The 21,402-nt window shown below is 40.9% G+C and overlaps 1 protein-coding gene across 1 annotated transcript; it reads right to left on the bottom strand.

Annotated features, from left to right (window-relative positions):
- Nucleotides 1–2,513: 2,513 nt before the first annotated feature.
- On the bottom strand, nt 2,514–20,956 carry ubtd2 (ubiquitin domain containing 2). Its single transcript, XM_058416380.1, has 3 exons — nt 20,775–20,956; nt 12,433–12,669; nt 2,514–3,868 (listed from the first exon to the last, which is right to left on the bottom strand). Exons 1-3 carry the CDS (start codon nt 20,953–20,955, stop codon nt 3,483–3,485), a joined length of 804 nt encoding a protein of 267 aa, XP_058272363.1. The 5' UTR covers nt 20,956; the 3' UTR covers nt 2,514–3,482.
- Between the last annotated feature and the right edge of the window lie 446 nt (nt 20,957–21,402).

The following is a 21,402-nucleotide window of genomic DNA, read 5'->3' as shown; positions in this document are numbered from 1 at the left end:
CGCTGAACCCAGTGGAGCTTTGAACCAGGCGTTTACTAACGATGACCCAACGTTTCATAACAAACTGTATAAAATAAAACCCTGCAGGATCCCGTCCCCTAAGCCCCTCCTCCTACTCCACCCCCTCCCTCGGTGCACATCTCAATCCAAACACATATTCATATTCGGTTTAAATTACACATCGTTCGTCTGTTACACCTCGTTCGTCTATTATGCAGTGTTCGTCTGTTACTCATTGTTCGTCTTTTACACCTCGTTCGTCTGTTACTCATTGTTCGCCACTTATTAGTTGTTCATCTGTTACACCTCACTCTTTTTTTATGCGGCATTCGCCTGTTACGCTTCGTTCGTCTGTTACACCTCATTTGTCTGTTTCTCATCGTTTGTCTGTTACACGTTGTTTGTCTGTTACACCTCGTTCATCTATTACGTGGCGTTCGCCTGTTACACATTGTTCATCTGTTACACATTGTTACTAGTCGCTTGTTTGTTACACCCTAGCTCGACTGTTAAACGTTGTTCATCTGTTACATGTCGTTTGTCTGTTACTCATCAATCGTCTGTTACACCACACTCGTCTGTTATGCGGCATTTGCCTGTTACGTGTTGATTCATCTCTTACAACTAATTTGTCTGTTACTCATCATTCGTCTGTTACATGTCGTTTGTCTGTTACACCTCGTTTATCTGTTAAGAGGTGTTTGCCTGTTACACGTCGTTCGATTGTTACACGTCATTCGATTGTTACACGTCATTTATCTGTTACATGTCGTTCATCTGTTACTCGTTGTTCATCTGTTATACCTCGTTCATCTGTTATGCGGCATTCACCTGTTACACCTCGTTTGTCTGTTACACATCGTTCGTCTATTACACGTCGTTCATCTGTCACACCTCGTTCCTCTGTTACACATCGTTCGTCCGTCACACCTCGTTCCTCTGTTACACATCGTTCGTCCGTCACACCTCGTTCCTCTGTTACACATCGTTCGTCTGTCACACCTCGTTCATCTGTTACACGTCGTTCATTGGCGTCTGCTGATAATCAGCCGTAGGGTATATATATATATATATATATTACAAAAATTTCACAGGATATTTTAATCATGGAAATATCATCACTGCTCATGGTTTCCAATCCGGAGGTGTTTTCCTTTATTCATTAAGAGTTTAAATTAAATTGCTTAAAGGAACGAAACCAGTGTGTTGCTGTGAACATTGGAATCTGATTGGTCACAAGGTGTGCATCAATTTCCTCTCACAGCAGTAGCAGTAATTCCATCCGGCTCGTCCAACATGAACGCTAATATTAATGCTTTATTGTTTCCATAGCAACGGCTTCTGACAGCACACAGGGTCTTGTACAGCAGGTTGTTGTTCAACAGAGTTACTCTTACAGACGTCGATGTGGTGATTTTTTTGCATTTTTTTTAAATAAGGAGATGTTTATAAAATATTGTTTATAGAATATAATGTCTTCCATAAGAAGAAAAAGACGTTTTGTGTTTTCTCTGTAAAATACCAAGCTGCTGTGTGTGTGTGTGTGTGTGTGTGTGTGTAATGATGACATAAGAATAATGACGTAAGAAGGCAATGAAAGATTTGTTTTCGGGTTAAAAGGAAAAATGTAAAGGTGTGTGTATGTGTCACAGCAGTGATTCCACAGTTTCGTTTGTTCTTTCTCTACACACATGGGTTTCCTCTGGGTTCTCCTGGTTCCTCCTACATTCTAAAAGCCAAAACATTCTGCTGTGTATGAATGAGTCTGTGAAAGTGTATGAGAACGAGTGGTTTATCATTCCGTACGCGTGATGTACTGTTTACGAGCAATTTAATATTCCAGAACTGAAACCAGGAAAACTTTCCACTGTTTATAATACTATGGTCAGTGCAGCTGTGTAGTCAGGAGATGCTTAGTAGGCAGAGACAAGCACGGAAAAACTCATTCGGATGGTGGAATTTTCAGGTGACTCCACAGTAACGTGTGAAGTAAACAGAAAATTACATGTTATTAAAATACATTTTCTAATAAGACTAGTAACCATAACATCGTTTTATGTGAAATGATGGGTAGGGGGCGGGGCTTCCAGGTGATGTCAAAACACCTATGCAAATCAAGCACTGTACTAAGCTACTCAAGATGCGTTTCAATATCTAACACACTACTTTAAATTCTTGGAGTAAATATACATATTTTGTGTTTTGAGGTTCTTATAAGCTCTAAAGGTTTTAAGGATAGTATTTTGTCCTCGGAATCAGGTATCAGGTTGACGTGTTTGAGGCGATTTCCTGATGACACGTTTCTCTCAGCCCAGTTAAAAAGAAACTCCCTCAGTTCTGCTTTATGAACGAAGCGGTTTTCTGACCACAGAGTTTCAATGAGCAGAGATCTGTCTCCGATCAAGGCTAACCAGCTTTATTTAGAAAACCAGAGCAGAACCCCTGTCGAATCCATGAGCAGGCCCCGAGCATACGTGTAAGATTTCCCAGCACAATCAGAATAACCCAGAAAGCACAAAACAATGGAGTAGAAACGTTCGTTTTTAATTAAAAACGCATTCTGTATCATTAAAATAAGCCATCATTATTTTTTTCTCGCTATCTCCTCTTAAACAAAACAGAGTGAATCAGGTGAACCGCGTTAGCGTCTCTTTTTCTGTCGTCATAGCACCTGTTTCGGTGCCGAGACAGTCGATCAACCCTTCCTCTTTCTTCCTCGGCCCCTGTGTCCGTGATTACACCGCTTTAAAAATAGCGAGAGAAAGAGAGAGAGAGAGAGAGAGAGAGAGACAGGACGGTGCCATGGAAACCTGGCGGAACGACCAGATTCTCGTCATCTTGCATCTCATCTACGCTACGGTAACAGATGTACAGCATGGAGCGCGGAGACACTTCCCCCGTGTCAAAGCACATGGGCCCAAATTTAGACAAAAGGTCAAACAGCTGATTTATTACACAAAGGGGAAAAAAAACCACAAGTTCCCTTTGCATAACCTCAAAAAAAAGAAAGGAAAACGGCTAATCACTTTAGGATTGTTTTACAGTGCAGAGTCGTTTAAATGCACTCCAATCTGACTCCAAAGAGCAGGAGAAAAAAAAATTAAGATTTAGAACTTCCTTCTTTTATATATTGGTATATTCCCTATCTAGTTCAGGAGGAGAGTTTTCCATTAAAAAACATTTAAAAAAAAAAAGTGATTCGTTAAAAGCCGAGACGAGGTCCGGCTGTAGGAAAGTCTGTCAGAGCGCCTTGGAGATTTAGACGTCCATATTTCAGGTCTGCCTTGCAGACATATAAGCATCAGAAGAAGAAAACAATCTAAAGAAGGGAAGAGAAAGCACTTGATGAATCTTCTGACGGCTTGTGGCTCTTTAGAGCAGCGTGCTCACAGGAACCTCGTTCCTCTCCAGGTAAGATCTCCGACCTTCTACACAGAACTCTTTCCCCCATGTTTATCAGAGTCTCCGCAGGAAGAAGCGCCTCAGTTCTCCACGGGCGGCGGCTGGCTGACGATCACCTGCACCACGTAGTCTTTAGAGATGTTGAGCTCGTGCAGCTTCATGCGGTCGCTGAGCGGTCGACCCGAGAAGAACCAGCGCTGACTGGATGCCTCGAGACCTTCCTGAGCCTGCAGACGGCGCTTCATGAAGAGCACGCTGTCTCCGGAGCGCACGGCCAGACGCAGGTCACGACCCGTCGAGAGACGCAGACGCAGCTGGCACTCGTGTCCTTCGGTGGGCGGGGCTTCGGGGGCTTCGGGCGTCTCCGTCTCGCTCTTTTCCTCGATCATGTTGACGGGCGGAGAGAGGCAGTAGACTGGGAGCTGGTAGCGGTTACCCAGTTCATCATAGCACTCGGTTAAAGCACCTAGGTTTAGAACACACACACACACACACAGAGTGAGAACTATTATGTCAGATTATGAGCAACGTTCAATTTTACTCGATCACATCGCTGCTACTACTGTCTTAAACTACATTTTAAGAAATTATTGATAAAAAGAAGAAAATAAAAATAATAAAATAAAATAGTTATATAATAAAATAAAGTTATATAATAAAATAAAGTTATACAGTATAATAAATATATAAAAATATATTATAAAAATATAATAAAAAAATCAACTAGAAATTAAATTTTTGTGAATATTTGCATTCATCAGTCATTTCTGAGGCTTTTATTTATCTTCATTAAGGTCAAAATGATGAAAATTAAACAGAAAAAAAAATTAAAAAGAAGGATTTATTCAGAAAGTAAATATGAATAAATATTTTTTAACAAATATCAGCTCAACATGGACATTTCAGTCATCTTCAGTTTAAAGTTTTTGTTTGTTTGATGATTGCTTTGGTAAATATATTATAACCAGGTTATAATCCGACGCAGCGTGTGGCGTAAAGCCGGTAACACCGCATCATCATACACACACTTCTTAAAGGAAGTTCAGCAAAGGTCAAGTGTGAGTGTTGTGACCTTCAGCCAAAAAAAAAAAAAAAAAAAAAATTAATAATGAAGAAGGTCCCGGGGAATATTAGGGACAATTTCTCTTACTTGGAACTCCATGACATGATGAAATAATAAATGATAAAGTGTTTTATGAAAGTCTGTGACATTTTCAGTGGAGATGAAACCCGATGTCTCTCTCCGTGTATCAGAGTCGCATCCCTTCACAGAGGAGCGAGTGGCGAATATGACATTGGCGCAGGTGAACCCAGGTGGAGTAGAATAGCAGTTAGTGTGGTGGTGTGATTTCACTGCTGAATGTGTGTGTGTGTGTGTGTGTATACCATAGCAATGCTGGACTACTTTCACTGAAAGGCCAGTGAAGGGCCACTGAAGTGAATCACAGCCCACCAGCCCACACTTTCCTGACCTCTCACTCTCATCTCAGAGCAGGTTCTCTTTTCATTTTCCAAACACATGTTTAAAAAAATCCCCTTAGATTAAAGCCGCAGAACATCGGTACGCGGCAATTGTGGTGATCAGGATTTCGCTCATTCAGGCAGTTGTGGTGCAGCTTTCACTCATTCAGAATGAACGTGTGTGTCACTCGGATGGAGAAATGAGAACAGGAGCAGATCTGACGGTGACTGGTACATCCACCATGTTTCTGGAGTTTCCCTGAACACAATTCAATTTTCGATTCGATTTTATTTGTATGGCGATTTTAACAATCAACATTGTCTCAAAGCAGCTTTGCAGAACATAAGAAACAAAAAACGTCCTAGATGGACAAAATCATCCCTAGTGAGCGAGCCTGAGGCGACTGTGGTAAGGAAAAACTCCCTTAGAGTTTTGGTATGAGGAAGAAACCTTGAGAGGAACCAGACTCAAAAGGGAACCTTATCCTCATTTGGGTGACACCGGAGAGTGTGATATGGACAATGTCCTTTCTGCAGTTATGTACAGTCAGTTGTGTGTTGCAGATACAGCATATGTAGAATGTTAGTGTGTGCATTAATTAAGAGGTTGTTGTCATCCTTTACGTCCACATAGGGTTGCTTTGAATACCCAAATCCTCATGATCCCAAATCCATCTCTGGATGCCTCAGGATCCTCGCAGGGTTGGCCTCTGTCTACTGGAGCTAACACAATCTCTAGATGCCTCGGGATGGGTAGAAAAAGGGAACAAACTCCTGTACTGAATAGCAGCATTACAGTTGTTAAATGTAATAAATAATGTTACAACGATAACGCTAATAAATGATTTTACCAGCTGATTACAAACAGAACTGATTCCATTACACTACAGAGTGAAACTATTTGTAATCCTGATCGCATCGTGAGGATCAGATGCTCAGAACCGCAGGTTTTAGACAACTTCCTGCAGATCGGGTGTTTTTACAGCTGTGTTTGTGAAACTGGATCTTTGCATACACCTAAACAAGAATAAAAAAGAAGCTGTCTTAATGAAAAAACATTTCCGTGTTGTTTGGGTGAAACATATTTATGATTTCTTAAAAGCGGAGACGTTAAAGTCCAGCTTGTTCTGGGCAGAAAAGTTTGATTCTGGTCACAATCTTATTGTACTAGCTTATATAGTTTATACACACACACACACGCACGTCTAGATATCGTCTCTTGTCTCCCAGTTCCTGGTATCCACCTGCGGTCTGGACGTCACCTCACCTAACCTTTCTGAGATGTTTGAGACGTTCCCTACAACACAACACCGGATCAGAACCAGACACCGAGGACAGAAACTGACGCAGCGTACACATCCAGCACAGAGACGCTCCGCTGGCTTTCCTCCACATCCCAGTGCTGTGAGAAGAATGAAGAAGACCAGATGGCTCTGAACAATCAGATAAATCAAAAACATGGGAAGGCCCGCACACAAGCTGGCTGAGGAACCATGGACACGTCACATGGAGATCCTCAAGAGCCTCTCTCAAATGATTTCACATCCACAATGTATCAGCTTCCTGTTAACCTAACACAAACAAGATGGTTTACGGAACACAACGGCTGGGAATGTACAAGGAGGAGATGGAAGCCATGTTTGGTTCTTGCTGTGTAGTGGATTTATAAGATGTAGTGGTTTGGTGGAACTGGACTGAGGGTCAGACTCGTTTACAAGCAACCAGAACGTTCCTCGGGACAGGGAGGAGTTCCCAAACAGCTGTTTCTCCAAACAACTTCAAACAGGCGTTTCTGAATTCAGAACATTCCTTAGATGGAAGATTTTGCTGTTCTAGCTAAACAGTCCAAGCTGGGATCTTGCAGTTCGGATGCAAAGCAAAGGAACCTACTTCATTACTGACTCGTGACTTTGGGTTTGAGTCAGGAAGCAGAAGCCTGTTCGAACACTCTCCTGCGTACTTTGCATACATCTGGAGTATTAAACAAATCTGGATGTAAAATGGTGGTTCGGTGGTTTCGTGCAATGCTGAGCTCTGTTTCTTGTATTAGAACATTCCACTGTAGTTGCGATCGTCGTCATGATCTACGTGTCATGCTGGAAAACTCTGACCTGATCTACTCGAGAGTATTTATCTATCTAGGAGTTTTTAGATCGAAACAGATTTCAGTAATTCAAGCATTAACTTGTAACACTGAAGGCTGGATAGAGTTAGTGCTCAGATAGAGTTAGTGCTCAGTTAGAGTTAGTGCTCAGATAGAGTTAGTGCTCAGACAGAGTTAGTGCTCAGATAGAGTTAGTGCTCAGTTAGAGTTAGTGCTCAGATAGAGTTAGTGCTCAGTTAGAGTTAGTGCTCAGTTAGAGTTAGTGCTCAGTTAGAGTTAGTGCTCAGTTAGAGTTAGTGCTCAGTTAGAGTTAGTGTTCAGATAGAGTTAGTGCTCAGTTAGAGTTAGTGCTCAGTTAGAGTTAGTGCTCAGATAGAGTTAGTGCTCAGTTAGAGTTAGTGCTCAGTTAGAGTTAGTGCTCAGATAGAGTTAGTGCTCAGTTAGAGTTAGTGCTCAGATAGAGTTAGTGCTCAGTTAGAGTTAGTGCTCAGATAGAGTTAGTGCTCAGATAGAGTTAGTGCTCAGTTAGAGTTAGTGCTCAGATAGAGTTAGTGCTCAGATAGAGTTAGTGCTCAGTTAGAGTTAGTGCTCAGTTAGAGTTAGTGCTCAGATAGAGTTAGTGCTCAGATAGAGTTAGTGCTCAGTTAGAGTTAGTGCTCAGTTAGAGTTAGTGCTCAGATAGAGTTAGTGCTCAGTTAGAGTTAGTGCTCAGTTAGAGTTAGTGCTCAGTTAGAGTTAGTGCTCAGATAGAGTTAGTGCTCAGTTAGAGTTAGTGCTCAGTTAGAGTTAGTGCTCAGTTAGAGTTAGTGCTCAGTTAGAGTTAGTGCTCAGACAGAGTTAGTGCTCAGTTAGAGTTAGTGCTCAGATAGAGTTAGTGCTCAGATAGAGTTAGTGCTCAGATAGAGTTAGTGCTCAGTTAGAGTTAGTGCTCAGTTAGAGTTAGTGCTCAGTTAGAGTTAGTGCTCAGACAGAGTTAGTGCTCAGTTAGAGTTAGTGCTCAGATAGAGTTAGTGCTCAGATAGAGTTAGTGCTCAGATAGAGTTAGTGCTCAGTTAGAGTTAGTGCTCAGTTAGAGTTAGTGCTCAGTTAGAGTTAGTGCTCAGATAGAGTTAGTGCTCAGACAGAGTTAGTGCTCAGTTAGAGTTAGTGCTCAGTTAGAGTTAGTGCTCAGACAGAGTTAGTGCTCAGTTAGAGTTAGTGCTCAGTTAGAGTTAGTGCTCAGTTAGAGTTAGTGCTCAGACAGAGTTAGTGCTCAGTTAGAGTTAGTGCTCAGTTAGAGTTAGTGCTCAGACAGAGTTAGTGCTCAGTTAGAGTTAGTGCTCAGATAGAGTTAGTGCTCAGTTAGAGTTAGTGCTCAGTTAGAGTTAGTGCTCAGACAGAGTTAGTGCTCAGTTAGAGTTAGTGCTCAGTTAGAGTTAGTGCTCAGATAGAGTTAGTGCTCAGTTAGAGTTAGTGCTCAGTTAGAGTTAGTGCTCAGATAGAGTTAGTGCTCAGATAGAGTTAGTGCTCAGATAGAGTTAGTGCTCAGTTAGAGTTAGTGCTCAGTTAGAGTTAGTGCTCAGATAGAGTTAGTGCTCAGATAGAGTTAGTGCTCAGTTAGAGTTAGTGCTCAGTTAGAGTTAGTGCTCAGATAGAGTTAGTGCTCAGTTAGAGTTAGTGCTCAGTTAGAGTTAGTGCTCAGATAGAGTTAGTGCTCAGTTAGAGTTAGTGCTCAGATAGAGTTAGTGCTCAGTTAGAGTTAGTGCTCAGTTAGAGTTAGTGCTCAGTTAGAGTTAGTGCTCAGATAGAGTTAGTGCTCAGTTAGAGTTAGTGCTCAGATAGAGTTAGTGCTCAGTTAGAGTTAGTGCTCAGTTAGAGTTAGTGCTCAGTTAGAGTTAGTGCTCAGTTAGAGTTAGTGCTCAGACAGAGTTAGTGCTCAGTTAGAGTTAGTGCTCAGTTAGAGTTAGTGCTCAGACAGAGTTAGTGCTCAGTTAGAGTTAGTGCTCAGATAGAGTTAGTGCTCAGATAGAGTTAGTGCTCAGATAGAGTTAGTGCTCAGATAGAGTTAGTGCTCAGATAGAGTTAGTGCTCAGATAGAGTTAGTGCTCAGATAGAGTTAGTGCTCAGTTAGAGTTAGTGCTCAGTTAGAGTTAGTGCTCAGTTAGAGTTAGTGCTCAGACAGAGTTAGTGCTCAGTTAGAGTTAGTGCTCAGTTAGAGTTAGTGCTCAGTTAGAGTTAGTGCTCAGATAGAGTTAGTGCTCAGACAGAGTTAGTGCTCAGTTAGAGTTAGTGCTCAGATAGAGTTAGTGCTCAGTTAGAGTTAGTGCTCAGTTAGAGTTAGTGCTCAGATAGAGTTAGTGCTCAGTTAGAGTTAGTGCTCAGACAGAGTTAGTGCTCAGATAGAGTTAGTGCTCAGTTAGAGTTAGTGCTCAGTGAGTGTCTACAGAAATGGGACAGATGTAATGACGAGATTTGTGTAGTATTATTAACGTGATCTGATTATGTTACAAACGACACCGGGGACACCAGCAAGCCTGGGTTCGAGTCTGAGTTTAGGTTCGATTTTACTGATTATGTTGGTATTGCGCTACACAAACATGTAGGACATACACGGGCGAGGCTCCGAAACGATTCACACGGCAGCTGTTTTACATACGATTAATTAAAAGCAAGTATAATTCTCACGCTCTAGGGTTCTGCTTCAAGACATCGATAGTCACTGATTGGTTTATCGCATCCTGGCGTATAACAAACAACAAGCCTGGGTCAAATTTCTGAGACAGAAAGGAAAAAAACTATTATAAGGAAGATAATTATTTAATAAAGGCTTCAGAAGAAGAAACTGGTAAAAAGCACCATATTATACATCTGTGATTTATGTTCCATTTTGTTTTTATTAAAATATTGCGTAAAAGCAGTTGCATTGGTTGTACTAGTACTGGTCAGTTTTTTAATGCATTAGTTTTTACTAGTTCATCAGTTGTTGTCTTGTTGTGTAACACTTTCTGATGCCGTATTTTTTTTAATGTTGTTGATCTTTCGGCTGCTCCCTAAGTGTGTGAGGGGTCGCCACACGACAACTTGGCACAGGTTTTAAGCCGGATGCCCTTCCTGACGCAACCCTCCCATTTTTATCCAGGCTTGGGACCAGCATTGCATCTAGTGGCTGGGGTTTGGCCACTGGCTGGGAATTGAACCCGGGCCTTCCACACGGTAGGCGAGAAACCTACCACTGAGCCCTGCCGTATTTCTTTAATACTTTGTTAATTTTTTTCCTCTGTTCTGTACAGCTAATGCCATTTTATTTTCTCTTTTTTTACTTTTAAATTAATGTTTTGACTCTTTTTTTTTATTTTTTACTGTAGAATGAGTAACTTCATGTAGTATTAATGTGATCTGATGATGTTGCCTCACGACACCAGAGACACCAGTGACCCGAGTTTCGAGTCCGGGTTTAGGTTGGATTTTATTCATTTTTGGAAACGCTCAATCAAATCAATGTCGGATATATGAACCCAAATTGTGTAACTCGATTTGTTCCTGATGCCTGTATTTTAATTAGATTTGAATTCTATTAGCTTCCAACATCTTCACTAAGATCCTGCAGGCTGGAGTCAGTCACAGCATCCACTTATTCGTCCGGTTACGAAGTGGAGTCAGATATTTACTTGATAAAACGAACATTAAATCATTTCAATGTTACTTAAGTCCAAATGTTAAAAGTGTTAGACAAATAAAACGTAACATAATGTAAAATTCCCAAAAAAACGTGAGTTGAAAAAGTACATGTGCATGTTTTCATGATCTCATATTCTGGCTAGATATACAAGCAGACAGCTGACAGTCTGACTTCACGGCTTGACCTTTTATCCAAGCGAGTTTCAGAACACGTCGGAGGCTATAAAAAGATTCATCTGAGGCTCGCCCGAAGGTACGAAGCTGAGAAGCGTGAGACCACCACCACCACCACCACCACCACCATCACAATGCTGGGATCCCTCTTTCAAGTTCAGGGAAATTTGTAGAGCATTATGTTCACTATGACTGATGTTTCTCTATCAGAGGGGACGTCAGCATGATGTTGTGGGGAAAAAAAAGGCATCAGGATGCCTTCTGAAACTAGAGTGAAGACCCCGCTGACTACAGAGCAGGGATTTTGTGATCGGTAGATTGCGTGGGCATCATCCCCCTGCTGCGACGACCCAGCAGTGTTAGGAGACTCAAACAACAACAACAATCATTTAATCAGCTCTGAATGAAAAACTGAAATCGAACATCTTAACAACGTCACGTTTCCTTCACCTTTATTAACACAACGTACAAGAAACACGTCTACACACGTGTCATTGTTTTCTTCCAATGTATAATTCCAGTAAAACATTTACACATAATATCTGCTTTCACTTCATCCTATCTATCTCTGAAATAAAAAATATCTCTCTGTCTGATGGCTTATTTAACCAGATTTAAACAAATTGGCAGCAACTAAAAAAATCATAAAAATAAATAGTTTTATACTGATGTTAATGGGGAAACTAAAGCCTTCTTCAGATCTAACATTAATAAGGGAATAAAAACTCTGTGTATCTGAATCTGAATTATTTAATAGCACATTAAATCTATTTCTTTTGGAAGTTTTATATATATATATATTTTTTTTTTTTTAAAGAAAAAGAACAAAAAATATGAGAGAATTTTTAAAAAAGTCTACAAAAATGAAAAAGGGGAAAATAATAATAAATAAATAAATAATAAATAATAATAATTAATAATAAAACTTTGAATAAAGCATTGAATCAGTGGCCTTTATTTTATTTTTTTAAATTTTTAATTCAATAATAATAATAATAATAATAATAATAATAATAATAATAATAATAAAACATAACATATATTATTAATATAAAAACATCTTTAAAATATATCCAATAATGTTGAAATTTCTGATTTATTAGATTTTTAGTATATGGTGACAATTTAAAAATCAAGTTAATAAAAAAACAATTCAGAAAAATAATCTACTTTGGGATGATGATGCAGTGTTGCTTTGAGAATTATTTTCCCATAACAAACAACAATATATATATATATTTTTTTAAATAAACACTGATACTGAATTCCTGAGAAATGCCTTTTAATAAATGATTTTCTACCAATTTCTATCAATCGAGTGGTCAGTCTGTCCATCTCCTTCTGTAAATTTTCCTTCTGATTTTCAAAGTGATTTATTAAAAAAATAAACACAAAAAATACTGACTATTATACTAACTGACAATTGAAATAGTCGAGTCGAGTCTCTTTGTATGTAAATAAACTATTTCCAGTTCTAAAAAAAAAAAAAAAAAATCGGAACCCAATTCCAATCTATTTTTCTTTTGTTACAGGATCAGATCATATCCTCGTTTTTTTTTTAATGATTTAAATACAGATTAATAAAAAGTCTTGTAGTCCAGGGATATATTGTGTGTGTGTGTGTGTGTGTGTACCGTGTGGAAGAGTGATGCTCGCTCCGTCGATGATGGCCTGAGCGAGCTCGTGGTCGTTGCTCTCGAAGGCCTGTGCTGCGGCCTTGAGCGCGTCCCAGATCTCTTTGCGACCCTCAAAGGCAGGCGCCGTGTCCCAGAATTCATCACGCTTGCTCCGCAGCTGACCGTCGGTCATCGGGTAATCGCTCTTCCATTTGGGCTTCTCTCTCTTCAGGGGCTGGTTGCGCCCCAGCGCCACTACACCACAGAACAGGCAGAGAATCAGAGAATCAGTTCAGTTGTGGATGATTTATAAAAGATTCTCTTCAGCATTTAAATCGACTAAAACTTAAAACCTTGAAACAGCCTTTGTTACACAACAGCTCACTAAAATCTGTCACATCATGACCACATCAGCTGGGAGTCGAATCGTTTTCAGTGTGTGGAATCGAATCCAAAGCTTCGGAGTTGACTCGGTGAATCGACTCACTTTGCGAAGCATAAACGAGATGGGAAATGTCTTGCCTCAGAACGATTATTAAAAACACAATAACGAAAAACACACTGAAGCTAACTGATGCCTTAACACTATACGATCCACACTCTTCACGTCACGGGTTTTGTTATGAAGCGAGAAAACATTCGTCTTGTTGAATAATCGTTCATCTAAGAATATGACTATTTGGTTTGGGACTAAGTGGCTTGAGATAATGTGATAGAGCGTAAAAATAAATATTGGCATAAATGTGCGATCCAGATTAAAAAAAAAAAAAAAAACAGAAGCTAGGACAACTCGACAGCCTTTTTTCAATTTTAGGACAAATTCCAAAGAATGTTATTATATTGCTGTGAAGATATTTTACAGAACAGTGGACTTTCCAAACACAAGAACACAGTTTCTCATAAAGGGAAATATAAAGTGAAATATTCTCCTCTTCCTAACGTCTCCCTGCCTCAGGTTTCCGTTTCCACCCATGACCCGACTGCGCCCGAAACGCCTGAAACTTCCTCCGCTTGTTCTGCTGCCTGAAGAAGAAAGCAGCCACGGAGCCTCAGAAGATCCCGCGGCTTCTGGCTGGGACACAGACTCCTGACAGGATCTAAGGGCTGAACTTGCTGGCTGTTTTTCACAGAACTGGATCTCAAACAATTAGAGGAGGCTCCTCAGAGGCTCCTCGGGGAGAGCGAGCCATTTATTAGAACCAACATCTGCCTGCTGTTAGATTACACTGGAGACCAGAACACAATGTGACATTTAACAGATTTATTAAAAAAAAAAAAAAGAAAGTCAAGTGCTTGGGCTAAGTGAAGGCAGCTCAGTGAAGAAGCTGCTCGGGTTTCGTGCTCATCACGCGGATCTCGGCCCCTGGTGGGGGTGGTGTGGTGGTGTGGGGAATGGTCTCAATGCCACAGTAATAACGGCTGCGTCCAGCATGATTAACGTCTCTCACTGGTCTCAAACTGGTTCCACTGGCCTTCAATAGCCACCTTTTTGTTCTGAGATCAAATCATCTTTCAGCTTCATGTAACCTTCAACTGCAGCCACTGAACATCAATAATTCACCACTGAGGAGTTGGGATTTTTTTTTTTTATTGACCCAGAAACAGCCGCAGACGAGTCAGAGACATAAATAATGCCACAGGTGCTTAAATAAAGTGAGGAGTGAGGCAAGAATGACTCAATGAGACATTAAGTAAAGAAAACTAATCCAACTTTTATTTGTTTCTGTTCACTGCGAAAAAGTTAGTTCCTGTTCTCTCTTATATTACAAAAGCCTCTGTTCCGGAAACCTCAGTAACATCACAAAAACATGACAGAAACCTTCATCACGTCAATTATTATACAGTAATCTTTACTAAATAACGAATTATTTTCCTTTTTTCATGTTATGTGAAGGCCGTGAGCTGTTGCTATGGAAACGATAAGCTGTTAACAGACCCCTTTACATGATGTACGTTACGGTCGCATTTGCTGTTGCTACTGTTACAGAAAATGAGTCGAGAGAAATAAAAGTCGATTAACGACAACAGAGCGCAATTAACTCACAGAAATAAAACCCCCTACAGCATTTCTAACAAGATTGTTCAACTCAGGAAGGAATTAAAGAGAGGAAGAGCTGAATGATGATGTCATACATGTGATTACTTCAAAAAAACACATCAGGTGTGATGTGGTCATTGCGCCCCCTTGTGCCTGGGGCCACCACAGTGTCAGTTTCATGACACTGGGAACATTAAAAAAATAAAGCATCTGGCTACTTTTACAGATGTGCAAGAGTCTAGCAGGAATCTAGAACCGCTTATTTTGACTGTATTTATGCTACATAATGATGTTTAATAGATAAGACTCTTTATCTGAGTCAGACTCGTGATAGAGCAAATGAATGAACACTATGATCTTTGATAGGGAATTGCGACTGATTTAGTCTCTCTTCAGGACCAAAGATGGCCGGATTCAAGCTATGTTCCTATGCAGTCTCCAGTCGCTGTGTTACGAAGTCTGCAGCAGGTATTCTTATATCTGGTTGCCATAGTAACAACATTTATTTACGATGAAGAGATCATCAGTCTTATTCACGTCACCTGTCAGTGGTTATAATGTTATGCCTGTTCGTTGTATACTAGACAAAGCAAAAGCTCGCGTTCTGTCTTCACTCCCATTGGTGCACTGAGACGCTCCATATTTGCATAAACTTGAAGCACACAAGATATTTATGATATTTTCTGTTATTTCAGTCATCAATATGACGTATGAAATCTTTTTTTTTTGACAATATTATCAATTTATTTGCATTCAAGACATTTATAGATTTGCTCCGTTTAAATAAGTCGCAATTCATACGACCTGCAAATATTAGTTTTTTCTTTTTCTTTTTAAATAACAAATCCTGACAGCAAGGGAACTGTCTCCTGAAACGTTATTACATTTCGTCCTCTATCCCTGATCTGTCTAATATAATGGAGCTCTAGTATAAAATGTATAAACATTGTAATTCTGCACGGTGTTAGACGATCGCTTCACCTGAAAGTAAATATCCCAGTCTGGAAATGTTAGTGGTTTAAAGTCTGACAGCTTAATAAGTGAACAAATGGAGATCAGAGACAGACAGGAAGACACCCGGCGCTCGTCAGTAACGGATTGTATTTCTTTACGGGAAGCCGGCGGTTCATCCGGCGGTTCAGTGGAGTACTCACGCGCCCGTCGCCGAGCGCTCACGTGCTGCACACGGCTCGAAAAGCGACACGTGCAAACAATCAGCTATTTTAACGAGATTCTGAACCGGCCTATAAAAAGCATTTTAGCGTTTCTCTTTTTTTTTCCCCCCGCGCCTTCCCCAGAAAAGCAGGATTTGGAGTTTGTTCAGGATTACGGTGTGAATTTAATTTGCAGAACGATCCTGAATGAGCGTGTGTGAAGCAGAGGGAGAGACGCAGTCACACAGCCGAGCTATTAAAACACGCAGTTCAAAAATAGATAAAGAAATAAATAAATGGCGGTGTTTCAGGCTGCGTGAGCCTCTCATCAGGACGACTCATCGTGGCACAAACGCCACACGGACATCTGGGAACCATCGACTCGAACCCAACCCAAATCCTCCAAAAAAAGAGAGAGAAAAAAAAACAGGGGGATCATCTACATACTGCAGAACAGACGAGTTCTGGAGAAATCTGTCTGTACAGTGAAGCCACTTATTTTAGATTTATTTTATAACATCACAGAAGTAACACCTACAGGATTATGAAGTAATCAAGGAAAGCTTCTCAGTAAAGCAGGTCTAGATCACTTTTCTGAAGAAACAACATCATTGTCAGCTGAATGATGTTGATGTTTTCTGAAGAAACAACATCATTGTCAGCAACCGATTTGCGCAGCCATGAGACGTTAGGCTTCAGATTGTCTCTGCCTATCAGCAGCTCCTGACTGAACCTCTGGGAACATCATCACGTCGCCGAGATTCTCCATGAACCTGAAATAGTGGGAGTGATTTTTTGTTTGTTTTTGTTTTGGGATGATCAGGATTTTTTGTGGTAAATGTCTAACAGGGAATAAATCGATATCACACAAGCCTACGTTTGATGATGGGTCACATATCTAAACCATTCATCCTTCCATCCATCCATCCATCCATCCATTTTCTATACCCGCTTTCTTTCTAATTAGGGTCACGGGGATCTGCTGGAGCCTATCCCAGCACACATTGGGCGAAAGGCAGGGGTACACCCTGGACAGGTCTCTATCGCAGATATCTAATCCAAGTGTTTATATATAGTAGGTGTAAAAACCAAGAAGAGGGAACAGGAAGTGAAGAACGGTTTAGACACAGTGTCCCCTGCTGTTGTGAATGATAAGGGATGATGGGAAAATATTTCTGGTTGATTTTTTATGGTTGAATCTGGATCTTTTTAATGCAGCATTACAGAGTTTGTTGCCGCCTGTGTCTTTCAGATCCTCACCAGCTGGGTCACGTGTCCCAGGGGGAAGAAAAGCAGTGGAAAGGAAACGATGGCAACAGATGTCTCATTTACGTGGGAGCTTCAGTTTGGATCACATGATAAGCAGCAGGTCAAGTTGCACAACTTCTGCATCGTCTTGTCTTGCGCTGAGGAACCGCAAATGGCACGGAGGAAACGATGATGTGCCTTTCCTCCTCTGTGTTAACTCCAACTTCCTGTTCATGGCTAATCAGCTGACGGTGATGGGGCAGGGCAGACAATCATATGGTCACAATTTAAAAAAAGAAAGAAGAAAGAAATCTCAGTTACTGTACGTTTGTGGTCGTGGGTGTCCGCTTTGCAGAAAGTTCTGGAATTTTCACACACAACGTTTCTTAACACGGAGTTCGTTCCGACCACATCAAGGAAGACTAGAGTATCTCAAATAACCACTCTGTACGCAGGCGGTGAGTAGAAAAGCATGTCAACGCTTCGAGCCTTAAATCAGATGCAGAAGAAGACGACAGGAATCTGAGGCAAGACTGGACAGATAAAGAACAAAAAAAAACAAAAAAAACATCCTTATCATTTTTTTAGCTACATACCGCTAAAGATGTTCAGAATAGCGTCTCTACTGCTGAACACCAGATACGATAGGGTGCTGAATGGCAAATAAAGTATTTATAAAGGAGTCAGGATGACATAAAATTTTCATGTTGTGATTATTGTTTATCATATTATCGCAAATATCGCATTTAAAATATTTACTACGTGTTGATCTGTGATTGTCTCACGGACCAGAAAAGAGCGCGGCGATTCGTCACACCTCGTCGTTATTAACTGAAAAGCAAAACATCTACGAGAATATCGTGTACACCGAATAGTGCTTCGTAAAAACGACTGGAAAATCCGTTACTCTAAATAAAGACATGTTACAGATGAGATCTTTATGCGTCACGTCCGTGACAAATCGATGAGCTGGGAGACGAGGTACAGTGCTGCGTAGACTGAAGGGTCATATTTCACCATATCGCCACAGAGTCACGTTGTCCTTGAAGAGAATCAATACGGTGCTGAAGGTACGGGTGATCTACGTGAACAACACAACGTTAGAATATTTGCTACGATAAGATACGTAGCATACGATACGATACGATATAAAAACCAAACATAACATTTTGACACTCTGAGATTCACCGCTGAAGTGATTCGATTCGGTGCTGAAGTGTTTCGATTCGGTGCCGAAACGATTCGATTCAGGTTCTTTAAATTGTCTGAAATTTATTATTTAAAACTACATTAATTCACAGAGCACAAAGATTCGCTAAACTGCTCCCGTTTCTGTGCTCTCGATCTGGGTTATGGATATTTAGAAAGTGGGCGTGGTTGGATTTATACGTAAGACGAGTCAATTGCATGTCACGTCGTTTCTGCGTGCTTTATCTGTTCTGCTTTTTCTGCTGTGCAGTCAGACAGCAGGTCATTCCACTTTGTACAGGCGGCAAAAAGGAAACATATTTTACAAAATATATAACAAATATATGATTGTCGTAAGGCTACAGCTTTTCTGGCAGACCTTTAAATCGTAAAGTTTTCGATTATAGGCTTTTACCAGTGTTGGTTAGTGGAATTTAAAGGAAGCTAGCGTGACCTGGTGCATCTCATCCATTTCAGTTAACATCATTACTTCATGCCATCTTTATGATAACACACATTTTAATTGCTACTTTAAGAAGGTTAATCACCGTTAGGAACACAGATCATCCATAACAAAACGGTATCAACGATTTAATTAGCATCTCTTTACCTTTACTCAACACTTGCCTGGTTTTATATGTAAAACTCATTGTTTTGTAGTCGCTTGCATCTGAATGCCTTATTGACACAACATCAGCAGGATGAACCACAGGAACCCGAACACCACCAGGACCACCGATGATGAAATAACCTATTTAAAATTAGATTTTTGTAAGCAGTATGCCTCATTTTTATTTTGTATTCTTTATCCCACAACATATTTTCCTTCTGTTGTCCTCCAGGTCTCTCCTCAGGCATATGTTTTTGCATCTGACACTCACACGAGTGTTTAGTTGGCTCATATTTCAATAACCGCCTGCACACACCCAATAACACGTCTAACACAGCGCCTTTGATTCAGTCGGGTTTAATCCAGACGCCATCGTAAACTGCACCAAGAAGCCTCCGGGTGCTTTCACACTGACTCGTCTGGATACTGAATCGGAATCAGAGCAACGTTCGGTTTGTTTAGTTTGATTTGTTTTCACACAAACTGTAAAGAAATCAACCAAAAACAGAAAAAAAACCCCCAACCAAACAAAAAACGTTGGGTGAGGTGTGTGTCTGGCTCAAAACGCTTCCAGTGATTGTTTTCTTTTTCTTTGTTTGCCCAAACATCAAGGACAATCTTGTGGATTTCTGTAGTTCAGCAGTTCCGTTCAGCGGCTCAGATCTACAAAGAAACACCGCAACCCAAAACACACGCCGTGTTTGATTCGTTTCCTGGAGTTGAGTCGAGTCAAGGGTCGAATCGATTTCAGCCAGAAAGCCATTCGACTCATTCAGGAATTGAGCCTGTGATTTCTTTTGCGAAACTCCTCTGTAGATCTGAGCTGATAAACCGAGCCAAAGGACAGAGCTGTAGCACTACAGACATGCGACATGTTCAGGACGCTTGAATTGACACACAAAGCTATTAACTGAGCACAGGGTCCATGTTCTCATCATGCTGCCTCCTCCGGCTTGCCTTCTTCCCATAGTGCTTCACGGTCTCTGATTACAGGACCGTATCTCTGATCTACAAAAGTGTTCTTTTTAATCTTTTGGTCCGTTTACTTATATGCAGTGAGAAAACAAACCAAAACGAGTGAAATGAATCGTGAAAGTGAACTCTGAAGCTCCCAGAACGTTTGTTTTGGTCCTCACTGCACATGCGAGAGCACTTTTATGTCCCCGGTTCACGATTGTTGAGTTCACACTCGCACCAAGGGGGTATGATGTTACGTGGAAGCGTTCTGGAGTCCATGCCAACTCACAGCTTCCGGATCTTATAAGTCTCAGAAGCGTTAATGAACTAATTACAGAAACACATGCACTAGTTTCCATCTCAGTCTCCTTTGTCCCATTAGCCCCGCCCACTAAAATGATGACGAGGCTACTGTATGTATGTATGTAAAAAAAAATGAATAACGTGTACCGGAAGTCCTCCAGGGGCAACTGAAACGCCACAGGGGGCATTAACAATCCAATTAATAACCCTCTACACACTTAATACAATCTAATTACAACCGGAAATGCAGCACAGAGTGCGCCGTTTCCGTGGCAACACGGCAAAGAAAACCGTTAGCTTCTCCCCCTCCTCCTTGTCAAGTTCACAAAGTCTCTTTATGACTTTACACACAGCTGTCTATTTTTAATCAAACCCAAACGCACCATGTTGTAAACAAGAAGAAAAGTCAGCTATCTAATGATTCACATGTTAATAGATGTGTCAGACCACGCATGCATTAAAAGGGAGGGGGGGAGAACTATAATCACAGAGATGCTAATAGTGAAACCCCTGACCCACATTTCTATTAGCCACAAAGCTAGCAAGGGCTCTGTGTGCAAGGGTTAGCAGGCTAGCATGCTAGCACAAAGATGAAATATTTATAGCAAATGCCTGGGAGGGGAAAAAGAGTGCAAAAGCGTACAGCGTCTGATGCATTAAATAAGGCGTTTGGTCTGATGGCTAAAAGTAGAGCTTTTATGTTCCCAGAAGCAGCATGGAGGACATGAGTGAGGACAGAAGAGAAGAGGAGAGAAGAGAAGACAGAGAGAGAGAGAGAAAGAAATAGAGAGATAGAGAGAAAGAAAAGAGCATATAAAATGATCTAAAACATGGCCGGCTGTGTGCAACTTTCATTTCCTACCTCCGGTTCCGTCTGAGTTTTCGTTTAAGCTGCCCGAAGAGTCATGATGACTGCCCACACAGCCACCCATGGATGTTTTCTCTCGCGTTTCGTCCTCTCCCCCCTTTCCTGAACCGAATGGACAGGGACGAGACGAAAGCATCAGCCGGCCAGAGGCGGGCTGCCGAGTGCGCGCATGCATACACACACACACACACACACACACACACACGAGCCAACCCTAACCCTGCAACCCCAACTTATCCTTAACCTCACTAAACAAAACCAAACACCTCTTTTATCAGTACAAAATAATAAAGGAGACAGATTTTTCTAGTACAAAAAATAAGCACTTTTCCTCAGTTCCTTGTGATCAAATAGATCCCACAAGGTCACCACCAGCAGATATTCCTAACCTTGGGGATCTATTTGATCACAATCATGATATAAACACACACACACACACAGCTTAAGACCTTCCTCAATTATTAATGCAGTTCATTGTCACTACTACATTTGAAAAAAATGTTTCCTCAAAACATCAAAAAATCTCTCTCTCTCTCTCTCTCTCTCTCTCTCTCTCTCTCACACACACACACACACACACACACACACACAGACTCCTCATATCTCCATATCACGTTTTTGC

This window comes from Hemibagrus wyckioides, linkage group LG18 (genome assembly GCF_019097595.1).
Source record: "Hemibagrus wyckioides isolate EC202008001 linkage group LG18, SWU_Hwy_1.0, whole genome shotgun sequence".
Taxonomy (NCBI): domain Eukaryota; kingdom Metazoa; phylum Chordata; class Actinopteri; order Siluriformes; family Bagridae; genus Hemibagrus; species Hemibagrus wyckioides.
Note: the sequence above shows the minus strand (reverse complement) of the source record. Positions and strands in the feature narration are given on the sequence as shown.